General features: G+C 47.5%; 1 protein-coding gene across 2 annotated transcripts in view; it reads left to right on the forward strand.

The window, feature by feature from the left end:
- The window catches only part of LONRF3 (LON peptidase N-terminal domain and ring finger 3), a 24,120-nt gene extending 10,228 nt beyond the window's left edge, over positions 1-13,892 (forward strand). For both annotated transcript variants that reach the window (XM_058197000.1, XM_058197001.1), the window contains 8 exons: positions 4,144-4,357; positions 5,373-5,466; positions 5,907-6,021; positions 6,579-6,700; positions 8,428-8,586; positions 9,590-9,752; positions 12,199-12,348; positions 12,780-13,892. In XM_058197000.1, the coding sequence (XP_058052983.1) occupies positions 4,144-4,357; positions 5,373-5,466; positions 5,907-6,021; positions 6,579-6,700; positions 8,428-8,586; positions 9,590-9,752; positions 12,199-12,348; positions 12,780-12,935 (1,173 nt within the window). In that variant the 3' untranslated portion in view covers positions 12,936-13,892. The remainder of the gene's footprint in view (positions 1-4,143; positions 4,358-5,372; positions 5,467-5,906; positions 6,022-6,578; positions 6,701-8,427; positions 8,587-9,589; positions 9,753-12,198; positions 12,349-12,779) is intronic.
- Positions 13,893-14,182: the final 290 nt, after the last annotated feature.

Raw genomic sequence — 14,182 nt, forward strand, 5'->3', positions numbered from 1 at the left:
TAGCAGGGGTGAAATGCTACCGGTTCGGCCAAACCGATAGTGATGGCCGCGTGTGGTTCGGAGAACCGGTTGCGACAGCAACCTGAATGTTGTGACTCAGGCCCCAAGTAGGTAGAAGGAAACTCACTCAGTGTAAAAACAAGCAAACTTTTATTATAACAGCTGAGAATTAACTCATTCTCAGTGTATTCCAATTAAATTAAAGCAAATTCTTCCCAACACAAATTCCTCAGTCCTATCGCAAACCTTGGTCCAATTAGGCAAACTACCAAAGGCGTTTCTTGGCAAAAGTTCAGAAGACATCGATACAAAACAAATGCAAGAAGACAAAGCTATCAACGTTGTTTTCCGGCAAAGAGCCCAAACGCTGTTGCTGGTCTTTTAAGCCTTATGGGAGGGGCCAATCATCTCTTGGCCCTACTCCCAAGTCATCCTCTTTGCTTGAGCTGCTCTTGCCTTCTGGCAGCTCTTCTCATTTGTGCATTGGGAACAGGCTCCTCCTGTACCTCTGCCTCACTACTGTCAGTCTCTGGAGGCTCCAGAGTCCACACATCACTCCCCAATGGCCCTGGCCCCACCTCAGCCTCCGACGCAGAGCCCTCATCCAGGCTGTCCCCAGCCTCCAGGACTGGCCCATGTTCTTCCTCAGCCTCATCGCTGTTTGACTCCGTTGCCAGCTCCGCAGGCTGCTGGCGGACCACAACAGTGAGGCTCCACATGAAGTGGGTTTCAGCAGGTTCTGACCAGTTCCGGAGAGCCGTTAGCAGAAATTTTGAGTAGCTCGGAGAACCGGTAGTAAAAATTCTGACTGGTCCCATCCCCATCTATTATCTGCTTCCCAAGTCCCAGCCGATCCGGAGGAAATGGGGATTTTGCAGTATCTTTTCCCCTGGATTGGGGAGGGAATGGAGATTTTACAGTATCTTTCCTCTGCCACACCTACCAAGCCATGCCACGCCCACCAAGCCACACCCACAGAACTGGTAGTAAAAAAATTTGAAACCCACCACTGGGCTCTTCCCACCCGCCTGGTCGTCATTACTTCCTGGTTTTAACCCTAATTCCTGGTTTAAGCCCTAATGCATCTTTTGGAGCAAAAATTAATATAAGACCCGCTCTTATTTTCGGGGAAACATGGGTAACATGTTGTTTTTTACCCTCTGCTCATGCGCAGAGGGTCCATGTGTGAATGCGATGGGCGCTTACGACAGTTCGTTTAGTGACCGTTCAAAACGGGAAAAAAGTGACTCACGACCATTTGTTCATACCTATGACCGTGGCAGCCTCCTCATGCTCGCGTGATCAAAATTCAGACGCTTGGCAATTGGTTCGTTTTTATGACGGTGGGACACGTGACACACACACACCCTTTGGCGACCTTCACAACCCGGGTGACTCGCTTAACATAACGGAGGCAAGGAAGGCCGTAAAACGGGGCAAAGCTCCATCAACTTCTCATTTAACAACAGGAATTTGGGATTCAATTGTGGTTGTAAGTTGAGATGGAACCAAATTGTGTACTAAGTCTTTAAGACTTAGCCATTTTAAGACTTTAAGACTTTGGGCCAGTCCCTTCCTCTCTCAGCCCAGTCCACCTTACAGGGTTGTTGTTGTGGGGAAAATAGGAAGGAAGACTATTAAGTGTACTCACCACCTTAAAAAATATAGATGGAAAATAAACCCGGGCCTCTTCCCAGGAATATAATCTCTATGTTTTGTCAAGAGATTTCTACCCGAGTCATTTTGCGATAACAGATTATGCGACCTTGCGGTTTTGCCGCTGATGTGTGAAGACACAACTGTGCACATAGCCACAACAGCGCAGGGACTTGGAGACAACCAGATCCAAAGCTGCAGAATTCGGCTTTTGTTCTTTCACCCTGAGATAAAGGATGAAGATTGTTGGGAAAATGAAGTTAGGCTTTCATAAAAACAAAAGAATTCAGGAACTCCTTTCAGTGGTTGTGTATAGACAGAGAGCTCCTTGGGTCTGTAGCTGGGAGACCCCAGACCAGATTTAAGATACCATGCCAAGCAATGGTGATGCTGCTTTGAGGTTACTCTTCCTTTTCACTACACATCTTTTTTTGTAATGACAATTTTTCTTCTACTACTTCTTCTCCTTCTCCTCCTCCTTCCTCCTCCTCCTCCTTCTTCCTCCTTCCTGCTCCTTCCTCCTCCTCCTCCCTCCTCCTTCTTCCTCCCTCCTTCCTCCTCCTTCTTCCTCCTCCTTCCTCCCTCCTTCCTCCTCCTCCTCCTCCCTCCTCCCTCCTCCCTCCTCCTCCTGCCTCCTCCTTCTTCCCGCCTTCCCCAGACCAGATTTAAGATACCATGCCAGGCAATGGTGATGCTGCTTTGAGGTTACTCTTCCTTTTCACTACACATCTTTTTGTAATGATGATTTTTTTTCTTCTCCTTCTCCTTTTCCTCCTCCTCCTCCTCCTTCTTCCTCCCTCCTTCTTCCTCCCTCCTTCCCTCCTCCTTCCTCCTCCTTCTTCCTCCCTCCTTCCTCCTCCTCCTCCTCCTCCTCCTCCTCCTCCTCCTCCTCCTTCCTCCTCCTCCTTCCTCCTTCCTCCTCCTCCTCCTTCTTCCTCCTTCTTCCTCCTCCTTCCTCCTCCTCCTTCCTCCTTCCTCCTCCTCCTCCTCCTTCTTCCTCCTTTTCCTCCTCCTTCTTCCTCCCTCCTTCTTCCTCCCTCCTTCCTCCTCCTCCTCCTTCTTCCTCCCTCCCTCCTCCTCCTCCTCCCTCCTCCTCCTTCCTCCTCCTCCTTCCCTCCTTCCTCCTCCTCCTCCTTCTTCCTCCCTTCTTCCTCCTCCTTCCTCCTCCTCCTTCCCTCCTTCCTCCTCCTTCTCCTCCTTCTTCCTCCCTTTTTCCTCCTTCTCCTTCCTCCTCCTCCTCCTGCCATATTCATCATTGGACATTGGCGATCATGTTGGCCATCAACAGCCGCATGAAAAAGAGCTGCTGAGTGTTGTCCAAACCAGTCCCTTAGATTTTGAAGCCATGATGTTCTTCTTCTGCCTGGACCTCATTTGCTTTCCATCTTGCCTTGGGAGGATTAAGTGAAGGATGCCGTGTTTTTCCCAGTATCGCATCCCAGGTCCAAAAAATTCTAACTTTCAGGTTTTTTATGGTTTTGATGATTTCCCAGGCGGCTTATATCCGCTCATCCTTTCTGATTTTGTCGATCCAACTTATACGTAACAGCCACCTGTAAATTCCACATTTCAAATGCTTCTAATTTCTTCAAGTGGGTTTCGGTCAGAGACCCAACTCTCCACTCCGTAAAGCAGGATAGAAAAAATGTAACATCTGACAAACACCTGATTTTTTCCCCCAATTTTAGGCTTATGTCGTGACTGCAAGAGACCTTTTCCATTTTGACGAAGGCTGTTCGAGCTTTCTCTACCCTTTTTCGTGGACCGGCCAAAAAATAAAAAAAAAACCCACAATTTTAGGAAGTCTCTTTTCTGAGATCAGCATTTTCCAGGCTGTGTGTTAAAAAAAAAACACCTTGGAATTTTGTCTTTTCTAAAAGCCGGAGACAACAAAGTCTATGATTTTCATACCATTGTAACCGTCTTAATTTGGGGCTGGTTTGGCATATCCGTTGGCTAAGAAAACACTCAATTTGGAGGCCCCGCTTTGACTTTGTGAACATCCCCTGACATTGAGTCAACAATTGTGGCTTGGCTTAACTTACATCGCAGGCTGCTCTGAGATCAAAGCCGGCTGACCCCCCACAGACGCTTGGCCTGCATGTGGAAATATTAGATATTTTAAGAGAGTCAACATGTCATCAGATTGCGGTGCGGTGGCCTAGAGGTAGAGCTCTCGCCTCACAATCAGGAGGCTGTGAGTTCGATCCTAGGTAGAGGCGGGAATTTGTCTCTCTGGGCACCGTGAGAATTTATCTGCTGAACAAAACTCTGCATCGGCGACAGGGAAGGGCATCCGGCCAGCCAAAACTCAGCTCCATTCAGTTGCCCAGATTCCACCCTGCAAAGAATTATGGGGCCATTAAAAGATGATGATGAACATGTTAATCAGATTACAGATAAGCCTCAATTTACGGCTGCTTGCTTAGTGACCATTCTGAATGCCACCGGACCCCCGTAAAGGGACTTGTTTTCTCTTCGGTGCAGGTTGATATGGACCAGGAAAACTGTGAAGACCAGAAGGTGACCAATGGTGACAACTCAGGAAAACCCCTCCCTAACCCGGAAGGAAACCTGGATGGAAAGGTTGATCTCTCCTCACCCGTTGAGACTGTCGCTCAGAAAGAGGCACCCCAAAACAATAAACGCCAGGCTGAAGTGGCTGCGGGTTCGGATCTGCCCCCCAAAATAGCCAAAATGGGTAAGTTGTGTTAACAGAAGCAATCACACCTGGCAAGGGTCAAATTACCAGGGTGTAAACCAGACCAAGAAATCTATGGAGATTCTCCATCATTCAGATCAGGGTTGTCCCAAAGGTGCTTTTTCAAAAGTTAACTGGACTTTTGCGGGTGTTTCTCTCCCCCCCCCCTTGAAAATGTTTCGCTTCTCACCCAAGAAGCTTCTTCAGTTCACTGTGAAGTTTAATGAATTGAATGCGCAATTGGCAGGTTTACCTCTGTTGCCCTGAAGCACCAAATGCACGTTAGAATGGTTGCGCGTTTGTAGTTTAGACATCTCGGGGAAAATGAAGTTTGCATATTTTTTTCCTAATGATCATACTGGTCTCTCTCTCCCCCCCCACTCCTTTCTCTACTCTCTTCTTTCTCCTCTTCTCTTTTCTCTCTCTCCTCTCTCTCCTCTTTTCTCCTCTCTCCTTTTTCTTCTCTCTTCTTTCTCCTCTCTCTTCTCCTCTCTCTCTCTTCTCTCTCTTCTCCTCTCCTCTCTTTTCCTATTTTCTCTCTCTCCTCTCTTTTCTCGTCTCTCCTTTTTCTCCTCCTTTTTCTCTCTCTCTCCCTCCCTTTCTCCTTTCTCTTCTCTCTTCTTTCTCCTCTCCTCTTCTCTCTTCTCTTTTGTCTTTTCTCTCTTCTTTTCTTCTCTCTCTCTCTCTCTCTTTCCTCTCTTCTCTTTGTCTTCTTTCCTCTTTCTCTTCTCCTCTCTTCTCCTCTCTCTCTCTCTCTCTCCTCCTCTCTCTCTCCTCTTTTCTCCTCTTTTCTTCTCCTTTCTCTCTCTCCCTCTCTCCTTTCTCTTCTAACTTCTTTCTCCTCTCCTCTTCTCTTTTCTCTTCTCTTTTGTCTTCTTTCCTCTCTTCTCTCTCTCTCCTCTCTTTTCTCCTCTCTCTCTTTTCTCCTCTCTCTTCTCCTCTTTCTCTCTTCCCTCTTTCTTTCTCCTCTCTCTTCTCTCCCCCCCCTTCCTTCTCCTTCACTCCTTTCTGGTAGATGAAAGCGATGAGCAAGAAGGACCCAATGCTGAAAACTGCCTCGCCGTTGATTGGCTGGATCCATCTGACATGGAGTGTTCCCTCTGCATGAGGTATCCGATGCGGTTTTCTTCCCTACGGACAAGCCAGTTCGAAAGCATTAGTCCAGTTGTAAGAGATACCACCCTCGAAGAGTTGCAGTTGCGTCGTCTTCGTGGGGTTTTTTTTGCAACGAATAACAGAAGACCAGAGATGAAAGGGACCTTAGAGGTCTTCTAGTCCAGCCCCCCTGAGCCAATCAACTGAGAGTTTGGTCTAGGCCCGAGGGAGAGGGGAAACCTGGAAAAACGAGGAGATTGGGCTCAGAGGTTGTTGGCTTTCGTGTCTTCACATGTTTGAATTTCCTTATAAGATTGTAAAATCAAAAATCTGGACCACGGAAGCTGTTGTAGGATTTCTTCCGACCTCTTCATCTGAGATTTCTTTCTCTCTCTCTCTTTCTCTCTCTCTCTCCCTCTCTCTCTCTCTCTCTCTCTCCCCCCCCCCTCCCCAGGCTCTTCTATGAACCTGTGACCACCCCGTGTGGACACACCTTTTGCCTAAGATGCCTTGAACGGTGCCTGGATCACAACCCAGAGTGCCCCTTGTGCAAAGACGACCTCTTAGAGGTAAATTAACACGCTTAAAACTAATAGCCGTGCCTTTAGGAGTTAAATAAGCATTAGCCCCAAAAAAGGGACGTGGTGGCTCAGTGGCTAAGACGCTGAGCTTGTCGATCGAAAGGTCGGCGGTTCGAATCCCTCGTGCCACGTAACGGAGTGAGCTTCCGTTCCTTGTCCCAGCTTCTGCCAACCTAGCAGTTTGAAAGCATATAAAAAATGCAAGTAGAAAAAATAGGGACCACCTTTGGTGGGAAGGTAACAGCGTTCCGTGCGCCTTTGGCGTGGAGTCATGCCGGCCACATGACCACGGAGACGTCTTCGGACAGCGCTGGCTCTTCGGCTTAGAAACGAAGATGAGCACCACCCCCTAGTGTCAGAAACGAGTAGCACAAATGTGTGAGGGGAACCTTTACCTTTAAGCATTAGCCCGTCCAAGTGAAGAAGGATGGGACCACATTAAAGGGCCTTCTCCATGGTGGCTCCTGCTTTTATTATTCCTCTTGAGGTACAGTTGAACCCCGCATTGTTTTTCTGAAAAGTTCTCTTTTCCTCAATCAATCCAGTGCCTGGCCATGAAGAAACTTTGCAAGACCGTGTTGATGGAGGAATTGATTGCCAAATACCTTCCGGAGGAACTGGCTGAAAGAAAAAAACTTTACGAAGAAGAGATGGCTGAATTTTCCAAGTAGGTCACCCCAGTTTTTCCATGTCCTGCAATTGTGAAAAGGGTGGGGGGGAATTATTTGGCAGCTCAGCTGGCGTTGACATCATTTTGTGACTGCAGGACTAGGTTAAAAATAATTTGGGTGATAGTTTCAAATGATTCCTGCTTTTCAATATTTTGCTTTGGGTTAGGGGTTAAGTTGTGTGTGCAGGGCACATTCTGATATCTGAAGCTCTTAAAATAGTGTTTCTCCACCTTGGTGACTTTCAGAAGTGTGGATTTCAATTGCCAAAATTGATAAGTTATTGTTCAAGGAATAGGTTGAGGGTATGTGGCAGAGGTGAGTTTTGGCAGGTTCTGACCAGTTCTGGAGAACCGGTAGTAGAAATTTTGAGTAGTTAGGAGAACTGGTAGTAAAAATTCTGACAGGCCCAGCCCCCATCTATTCTCTGCCTCCCAAGTCCCAGCTGATCAGGAGGAAATGAGGATTTTGCAGTATCTTTCCCCCTGGAGTGGGGTGGGAATGGAGATTTTACAGTATCCTTCCCCTGCCACGCCCACCAAGCCACACCCACAGAACCAATAGTAAAAAAATGTGAAACCCACCACTGATATGTGGTAAATAAATAAACACGTGGTATTCACATAGAGTAGGGCCCATAAACCCCCTGAGAGGATCAATGGAGACTATTTAAAATTGGGGGAGGGGAAACGTTACAACTTTACTTTCACCATTTTATATTATGCATTTAGTACAGTTTTGTTTTGTTTTTGAAAAGAGGATTGTGGACTTTACTAGATTCTCTACGATATTAAAAAAAATAAAAAATCTACCGAACCTTTAGCAGTTTTAAGATGTCAGGACTTCAACTCCCAGAATCCCCCATTCTGGCTGGCTGGCTGGGGAATTCTGGGAGTTGAAATCCAGGCATCTTAAAATGGCAAAGGTTGGGGTACACTTGATCTAGAGGAAACACAATGCTGTGCAATTTGAAATGGAAAAAAATCTACAGTAGTGGCCAAAATTGTGGAAAACCTTTTGGGAAAAGTATATTTTCTAAAACTAGCTAATAACACCACTTTTTTTGGTGGGGGGAGTACTACCATAAAATTATATATCAGTAGAAAGATAATTTAATCAAGAATGTAATGCAATAACTTTTATGAAGGATTTGCTATTAGAATAGCAGTTACAGAATAAGGAAGAAAAGTGAAACACGTAGAAAAAATGAGATATACAAAAATTATCACCATGTCAGTTAATACTTAGTTGGGTAACCTTTAGCATGAATGACGGCCTTACAGCGTCTTCCCATGGAGTGAACTAAGTCTTTTAGTTCCACAGCTGTTCTAATATGAAACCAAGATTGAATGATGGCTTCTATTAACTAAGTTTAATTGCTGAGTCGCTTCTGACTAACAAGTTTCTTTAGTCGGCTCCATAGATTTTCAAATGGGTGAAGGTCTGGGCTATTGCCAGGCCATTCCAGCAATGGAATATGATTATCTTGAAACTCCAAAAAAAAAAAAAAAGTGGTGTTATTAGCCATCAAACCTCAAAAATACACTTTTTCCCAAAAAGTTTCTACAATTTTGGCCACTACTGTACTTATGGAAGAATTTGGACAAAACTGCAAATGCACAAGTATTTCAAACTTTATGAGTTATCTTTCTCTTCTGTCGTGTTTTTTTTTTTTAAATAAGCAAGCGAGCGTGGTACTTGTTTAATACAAAATTTATCACCGCAGCTTGAATAAGAATGTTCCCATATTTGTCTGCACGATGGCCTATCCCACTGTTCCTTGCCCTCTGCATATCTTTGAGCCCTGCTACCGACTGATGGTCCGCAGATGTATGGAGACAGGAACTAGGCAGTTTGGCATGTGCATTAGAGATCCCGTCAAAGGGTAAGTAGCATATCATGAACATCAGAACAGACATCACACTAGATCTCACAGTCTCCTGGTAATTGGCCAAAGTCATCCAGCTGAGATGGGACTAGAATTCACAGTCTCCTGGTGATTGCCCAAAATCATCCAGCTGAGGTGGGACTAGAATTCACGGTGCCCTGGTGATTGGCCCAAAGTCAGCCAGCTGAGGTGGAACTAGAATTCACGGTCTTCCTGGTAATTGGCCCAAAGTCAGCCAGCTGAGGTGGGACTAGAATTCACGGTCTTCCTGGTAATTGGCCCAAAATCATTCAGCTGAGGTGGGACTAGAATTCACGGTCTCCTGGTGATTGGCCCAAAGTCAGCCAGCTGAGGTGGGACTAGAATTCACGGTCTCCTGGTGATTGGCCCAAAGTCATCCAGCTGAGGTGGGACTAGAATTCACAGTCTCCTGGTGATTGGCCCAAATTCAGCCAGCTGAGGTGGGACTAGAATTCACGGTCTCCTGGTGATTGGCCCAAAGTCATCCAGCTGAGGTGGGACTAGAATTCACAGTCTCCTGGTGATTGGCCCAAATTCAGCCAGCTGAGGTGGGACTAGAATTCACGGTCTCCTGGTGATTGGCCCAAAGTCAGCCAGCTGAGGTGGGACTAGAATTCACGGTCTCCTGGTGATTGGCCCAAAGTCAGCCAGCTGAGGTGGGACTAGAATTCACGGTCTCCTGGTGATTGGCCCAAAATCATCCAGCTGAGGTGGGACTAGAATTCATGGTCTCCTGGTGATTGGCCACAGTCAGCCAGCTGAGGTGGGACTAGAATTCACGGTCTCCTGGTGATTGGCCCAAAGTCAGCCAGCCGCCTTTTATGCCTAGGGCAGAACAAGAACTCGCCATCTCCTGGTTTCTCCAGGTAGAGATTTAATTATTTAATCCCTCCACCTGTTGGTAAACACTCCCTTCTACCACTGATGCTGTTACTTAGCTTCATCCTCTCCTCTTTGCTTCTGCCCTTCTGGCCAACAGGTTCGCCGATTACGGTTGCATCCTAGAGATAAGGAACCTTGAGGTCTTCGCCGATGGGCGCTCCGTGGTGGATAGCATCGGCAAGAGGCGGTTTAAGGTCCTTCGCCACAGCAGGTGTGACGGCTACAACACGGCGGATATCGAGTACATTGAGGACAAGAAGGTGGGTGATGGCAGCGAAGGTGGAAGGGACGAGGTCATCTCTCTCAACATAGCTGTAAGAGGCACACAAATGTACACACACACACACAAAAACACATATACACTTCGCTAAGGCTTTCCTAGGGTTTTTGTCAATCCGGGAAGTCCTCGACTTAGGGCCGCCGTTATTTATTTATTTATTTATTTATTTATTTAATCACATTTTTATACCGCCCTATCTCCCGAGGGACTCAGGGCGGTTTACAGCCTGATAAAAAACACAAATATAAACACAAGATAAAACACCAATTAAAAAACTTGTTAAATAAGGCCGAATATTAAAATTACGATAAAAATAATAAAACCCCGTTAAAAGCAAATTTAAAATTTAAAATTCTAGTCCAGTCCTGCGCAGATAAATAGATGTGTTTTAAGCTCGCGGCGAAAGGTTCGAAGGTCAGGAAGGTGGTGGAGTCCTGGGGGAAGTTCGTTCCAGAGGGTGGGAGCCCCCACAGAAAAGGCCCTTCCCCTGGGTGTCGCCAGTCGGCACTGCCTGGCTGACGGCACCCTAAGGAGTCCCTCCCTGTGAGAGCGCACGGGTCGGTGGGAGGCAATCGGTGGCAGCAGACGGTCCCGTAGATAACCCGGCCCTATGCCATGGAGCGCTTTGAAGATAGTTACCAAAACCTTGAAGCGCACCCGAAAGGCCACAGGTAGCCAGTGCAGTCTGCGCAGGAGAGGTGTCACATGGGAGCCACGAGGGGCTCCCTCTATCACCCGTGCAGCCGCATTCTGGACTAACTGGAGCCTCCGGGTGCTCTTCAGGGGGAGCCCCATGTAGAGAGCATTGCAGTAATCCAGACGAGATGTCACGAGGGCATGAGTGACCGTGCATAGGGCATCCCGGTCTAGGAAGGGGCGCAACTGGCGAACCAGGCGAACCTGGTAAAAAGCTCTCCTGGAGACGGCCGTCAAATGGTCTTCGAAAGACAGCCGTCCATCCAGGAGAACGCCCAAGTTGCGCACCCTTTCCATTGGGGCCAATGACTTTCCCCCAACAGTCAGCCGCGGCAGCAGCTGACTGTACCGGGGTGCCGGCATCCACAGTCACTCTGTCTTGGAGGGATTGAGCTTGAGCCTGTTTCTCCCCATCCAGACCCGTACGGCCTCCAGACACCGGGACAGCACTTCGATAGCTTCGTTGGGGTGGCCCGGTGTGGAGAAGTATAGCTGAGTATCATCAGCGTACAGTTGGTACCTCACACCGAAACCACTGATGATCTCACCCAGCGGCTTCATATAGATGTTGAACAGGAAGGGCGAGAGAATCGACCCCTGTGGCACCCCACAAGTGAGGCGCCTCGGGGCCGACCTCTGCCCTCCCGTCAACACCGTCTGCGACCGATCAGAGAAATTGGAGGAGAACCACCGATAAACGGTGTCTCCCACTCCCAATCCCTCCAACCGGTGCAGCAAGATACCATGGTCGATGGTATCAAAAGCCGCTGAGAGGTCTAATAGGACCAGGGCAGAGGAATAACCTTTATCCCTGTTGAGCCTAACATTTCTGTTGTTCAGTGAGACATTTGTCCGTCCACTCTTTTCCCAGGGGTGAAATCTACTTACCTTCCTAACCGGTTCGGAAGTGTGCGTGTGTGTGTCACATGCATGCGCGCACCCTCTACGCATACGCAAAACCTTTCTGCGCATGCACAGAGGGTACAAAACACATTACTTCCCGGTTAAAACCAGGAAGTAACAACAGCTGGGCCAGTGGGCGGAGCCTCTCACTGCAATTACAGTCGGAACCACCGGCCAAGATTGCTACCGGATCGAGCGATCCGGTCCGAACCGGGTGCATTTTCACCCCCGTCTTGTCCCCATTTTACGACTTTTTCTTGTTGCGGCTCAGAAGCGAATCCCGTGCAGTTGGTGAGTTAGTAACCCAGGATTTTTAAGTGAATCTGATTTCTCCCCCCTCGCCCCCCCTTCCCATCAATTTTGCCAGTCAGAAAGTCGCCAAAGGGGGGGGGGATCACATGACACTGAGCAAGTGGTTCCTCAATTTGAACCAGTTGCCGAGTGTCTGCCTGACACCCCCGCTCCCCGGGACACTCCAACCGCCGTAAGTATGACTCGGTTTGCCAAGCCTCTGAATTTTGACCCTGGGGACACTGCAGATGTCATAACTGTGGAAAAACAAGTCCCCTTTTTTTCAATGCCGCATTGTAACTTTGAATCGTCACTAAGCGAATGGTTGTAAGTCGAGAACTACCTGTTTTGTTTTTAATTTATTTATTTTGGGGGGAGGGAGCAATAACTCTAGGAGGTAGGGCAGCCGAGTCCTGGCCAACCATCATTTTCCTGTTGTTGTTGTTGTTATCATCAACATGTCTGAGGAGAAAAATCTTTTCTCCTGTATTGCCAGGCCCAGCCTAAACTCTTGCTCCATTCTGTGTCCCTTTTAGGTCGACGGAGAGGCGTCTGAGTACTTGACCATCCTCCACAGTGCCGTGTATGATCAGGCCCGCACCTGGTTCCGCACTCTGAAATCTTCACTCAGAGTACGCATTATCCATCATTTCGGTCCGATGCCTGTTAAAGAACCAGACCCACAGGTACGACGCGCTTAAGCTGACTACAAGAATCTGGCCAACTAACAGTCAAGGGAAATGAGCGGGGGATAAGGAAGGAATTCAAGGTGGGCTGGACTTAAATCTCTTGCCGGTGTGCAGGGACTCATGACTGATAAGGCGTTTCACCCCTCCTTCCGGCTCAGCCCAGTCATGTCCTACAGCAGGGGTGTCAAATTCAATTTCATTGAGGGCCTTATCAGGGCTGAGGTTGACCTTGGGGGTACGGGGGGTGGCCAACTGGGTGGGCAGGGCCAGCTTGACACCACTCCCCCAACTGCTGACATGTTTCCTCTTCACGTTGGGTAGACCGGGCCGAAACGATGTGGGCCGGCCCCTTACATTTTCCAGCACGGGCCTTGAGTTCGACGCCCCTGTCCTACAGATTCGGTGCAGGTGTGCCTTTTTCGTGACAGGTGAACCCCGATGGTCCCGCCTGGTGCTGGTGGATCTTGGCCGTCCTTCCTCTGGAGAACAAAGCTCAGCTTCCTTTCCTAGCGATGACTTCTTTGAAAGCCCGTCTGTACGGCATCCGGAGCATTCTGACCTTCCTCTTCCTCACTCAGAAGTGAAGCGGGGTGTGAATTCCCCCTGCAATCCGAGGCCTTTCTCTCTCACACACGCTCCTTCCAACTCGATGGTGCCCGATGGTGCCCGAAGGCTGCAAACGAACTTTACTACGAAGGGCCTTAAATTCTCAGGACTTGAATGGGAAAAAGAAAAAAAAATGCTCCTTTTCTCTTAAGCTGCAATAATCTTCCAGCTGGTCCCACTTCGGTCTGCAAAGCAGAAACAGAAATATATATATATATATATTTCTTTTTCAGCAGTTGCCTTTCAAGCGAAGTTCCTACATTGTTCACTTAGAGGCGCCTGTCTATATATTGTAATAGAATTTGACAAGACTTTGTCAGGGCGTCCTTTGAGTCAAGACTGGCTATTATTTAATTTAATCTTTTATTTTGGAACCGTTGCATTAAAACCAATCCAGTTAATGTGAAGCTTAAAATATTCACAAATCGGGAAGAACCGAGTAGCCCCCCGCTTTGCCGGCGAACATACCTTTACTTAAAAAGGCCAAAGCTTCGTTCAAAAGCGGATGAATTTTTTAATTAAAAAATTTGGCGGTCAAAATCGGGGCCACCGGATATTTCCTGATATATATTTTTTTCTTTTTTTGCTACCATAGATTAACCTGACTTGTCTTCTGCAACAGGGGTCTCCAACCTTGGTCCCTTTAAGACTTGTGGGACTTCAAGCAAAGCTGGCTGAGGAACTCTGGGAGTTTGAAGTCCACAAGTCTTAAAGGGACCAAGGTTGGAGATCCCTGTTCTACAAGGTCTGAATTATTTAACAATTGTTTTCCTAAGGATTCAGGAATAACTCTGTTCATTTTGGCTGCAGAAGTCTCTGCTTGAATTTTGATTTTCCACAGGTTTTTTTTCCCCCCCAGTTGTAAGTGCGAGAACCTCTGTGTGTTTACCCCAAAGTAAATCCCATTGCATTAAATGATTATTTTTGAGTGCTTTTAGAGTTGTGAGCTGTGTCTGTGTGTGTGTGTCTGCCCAACATAGTTGTGGTTGCAGTCACTTTAGCGACGGTTCAAAGATAAGCTGCACCACCAAAAGCTACTTATGACCCGGTTCTGAAGTTATGACCATTAGAATACCACCCCACCCGGGCAGGGGTGAAATAATAATAAATAATAAAATAATAAATCAGGAAGCAAGAGGGTTCAGATGGCTGCAGGTTTATTGCACGGCTCTGTGCAAGAATCTGAACTAATAAAATTCAAATCAAATTGGCAGGAGACAATGGG

This window comes from Ahaetulla prasina, chromosome 11, assembly GCF_028640845.1.
Source record: "Ahaetulla prasina isolate Xishuangbanna chromosome 11, ASM2864084v1, whole genome shotgun sequence".
Lineage (NCBI taxonomy): Eukaryota > Metazoa > Chordata > Lepidosauria > Squamata > Colubridae > Ahaetulla > Ahaetulla prasina.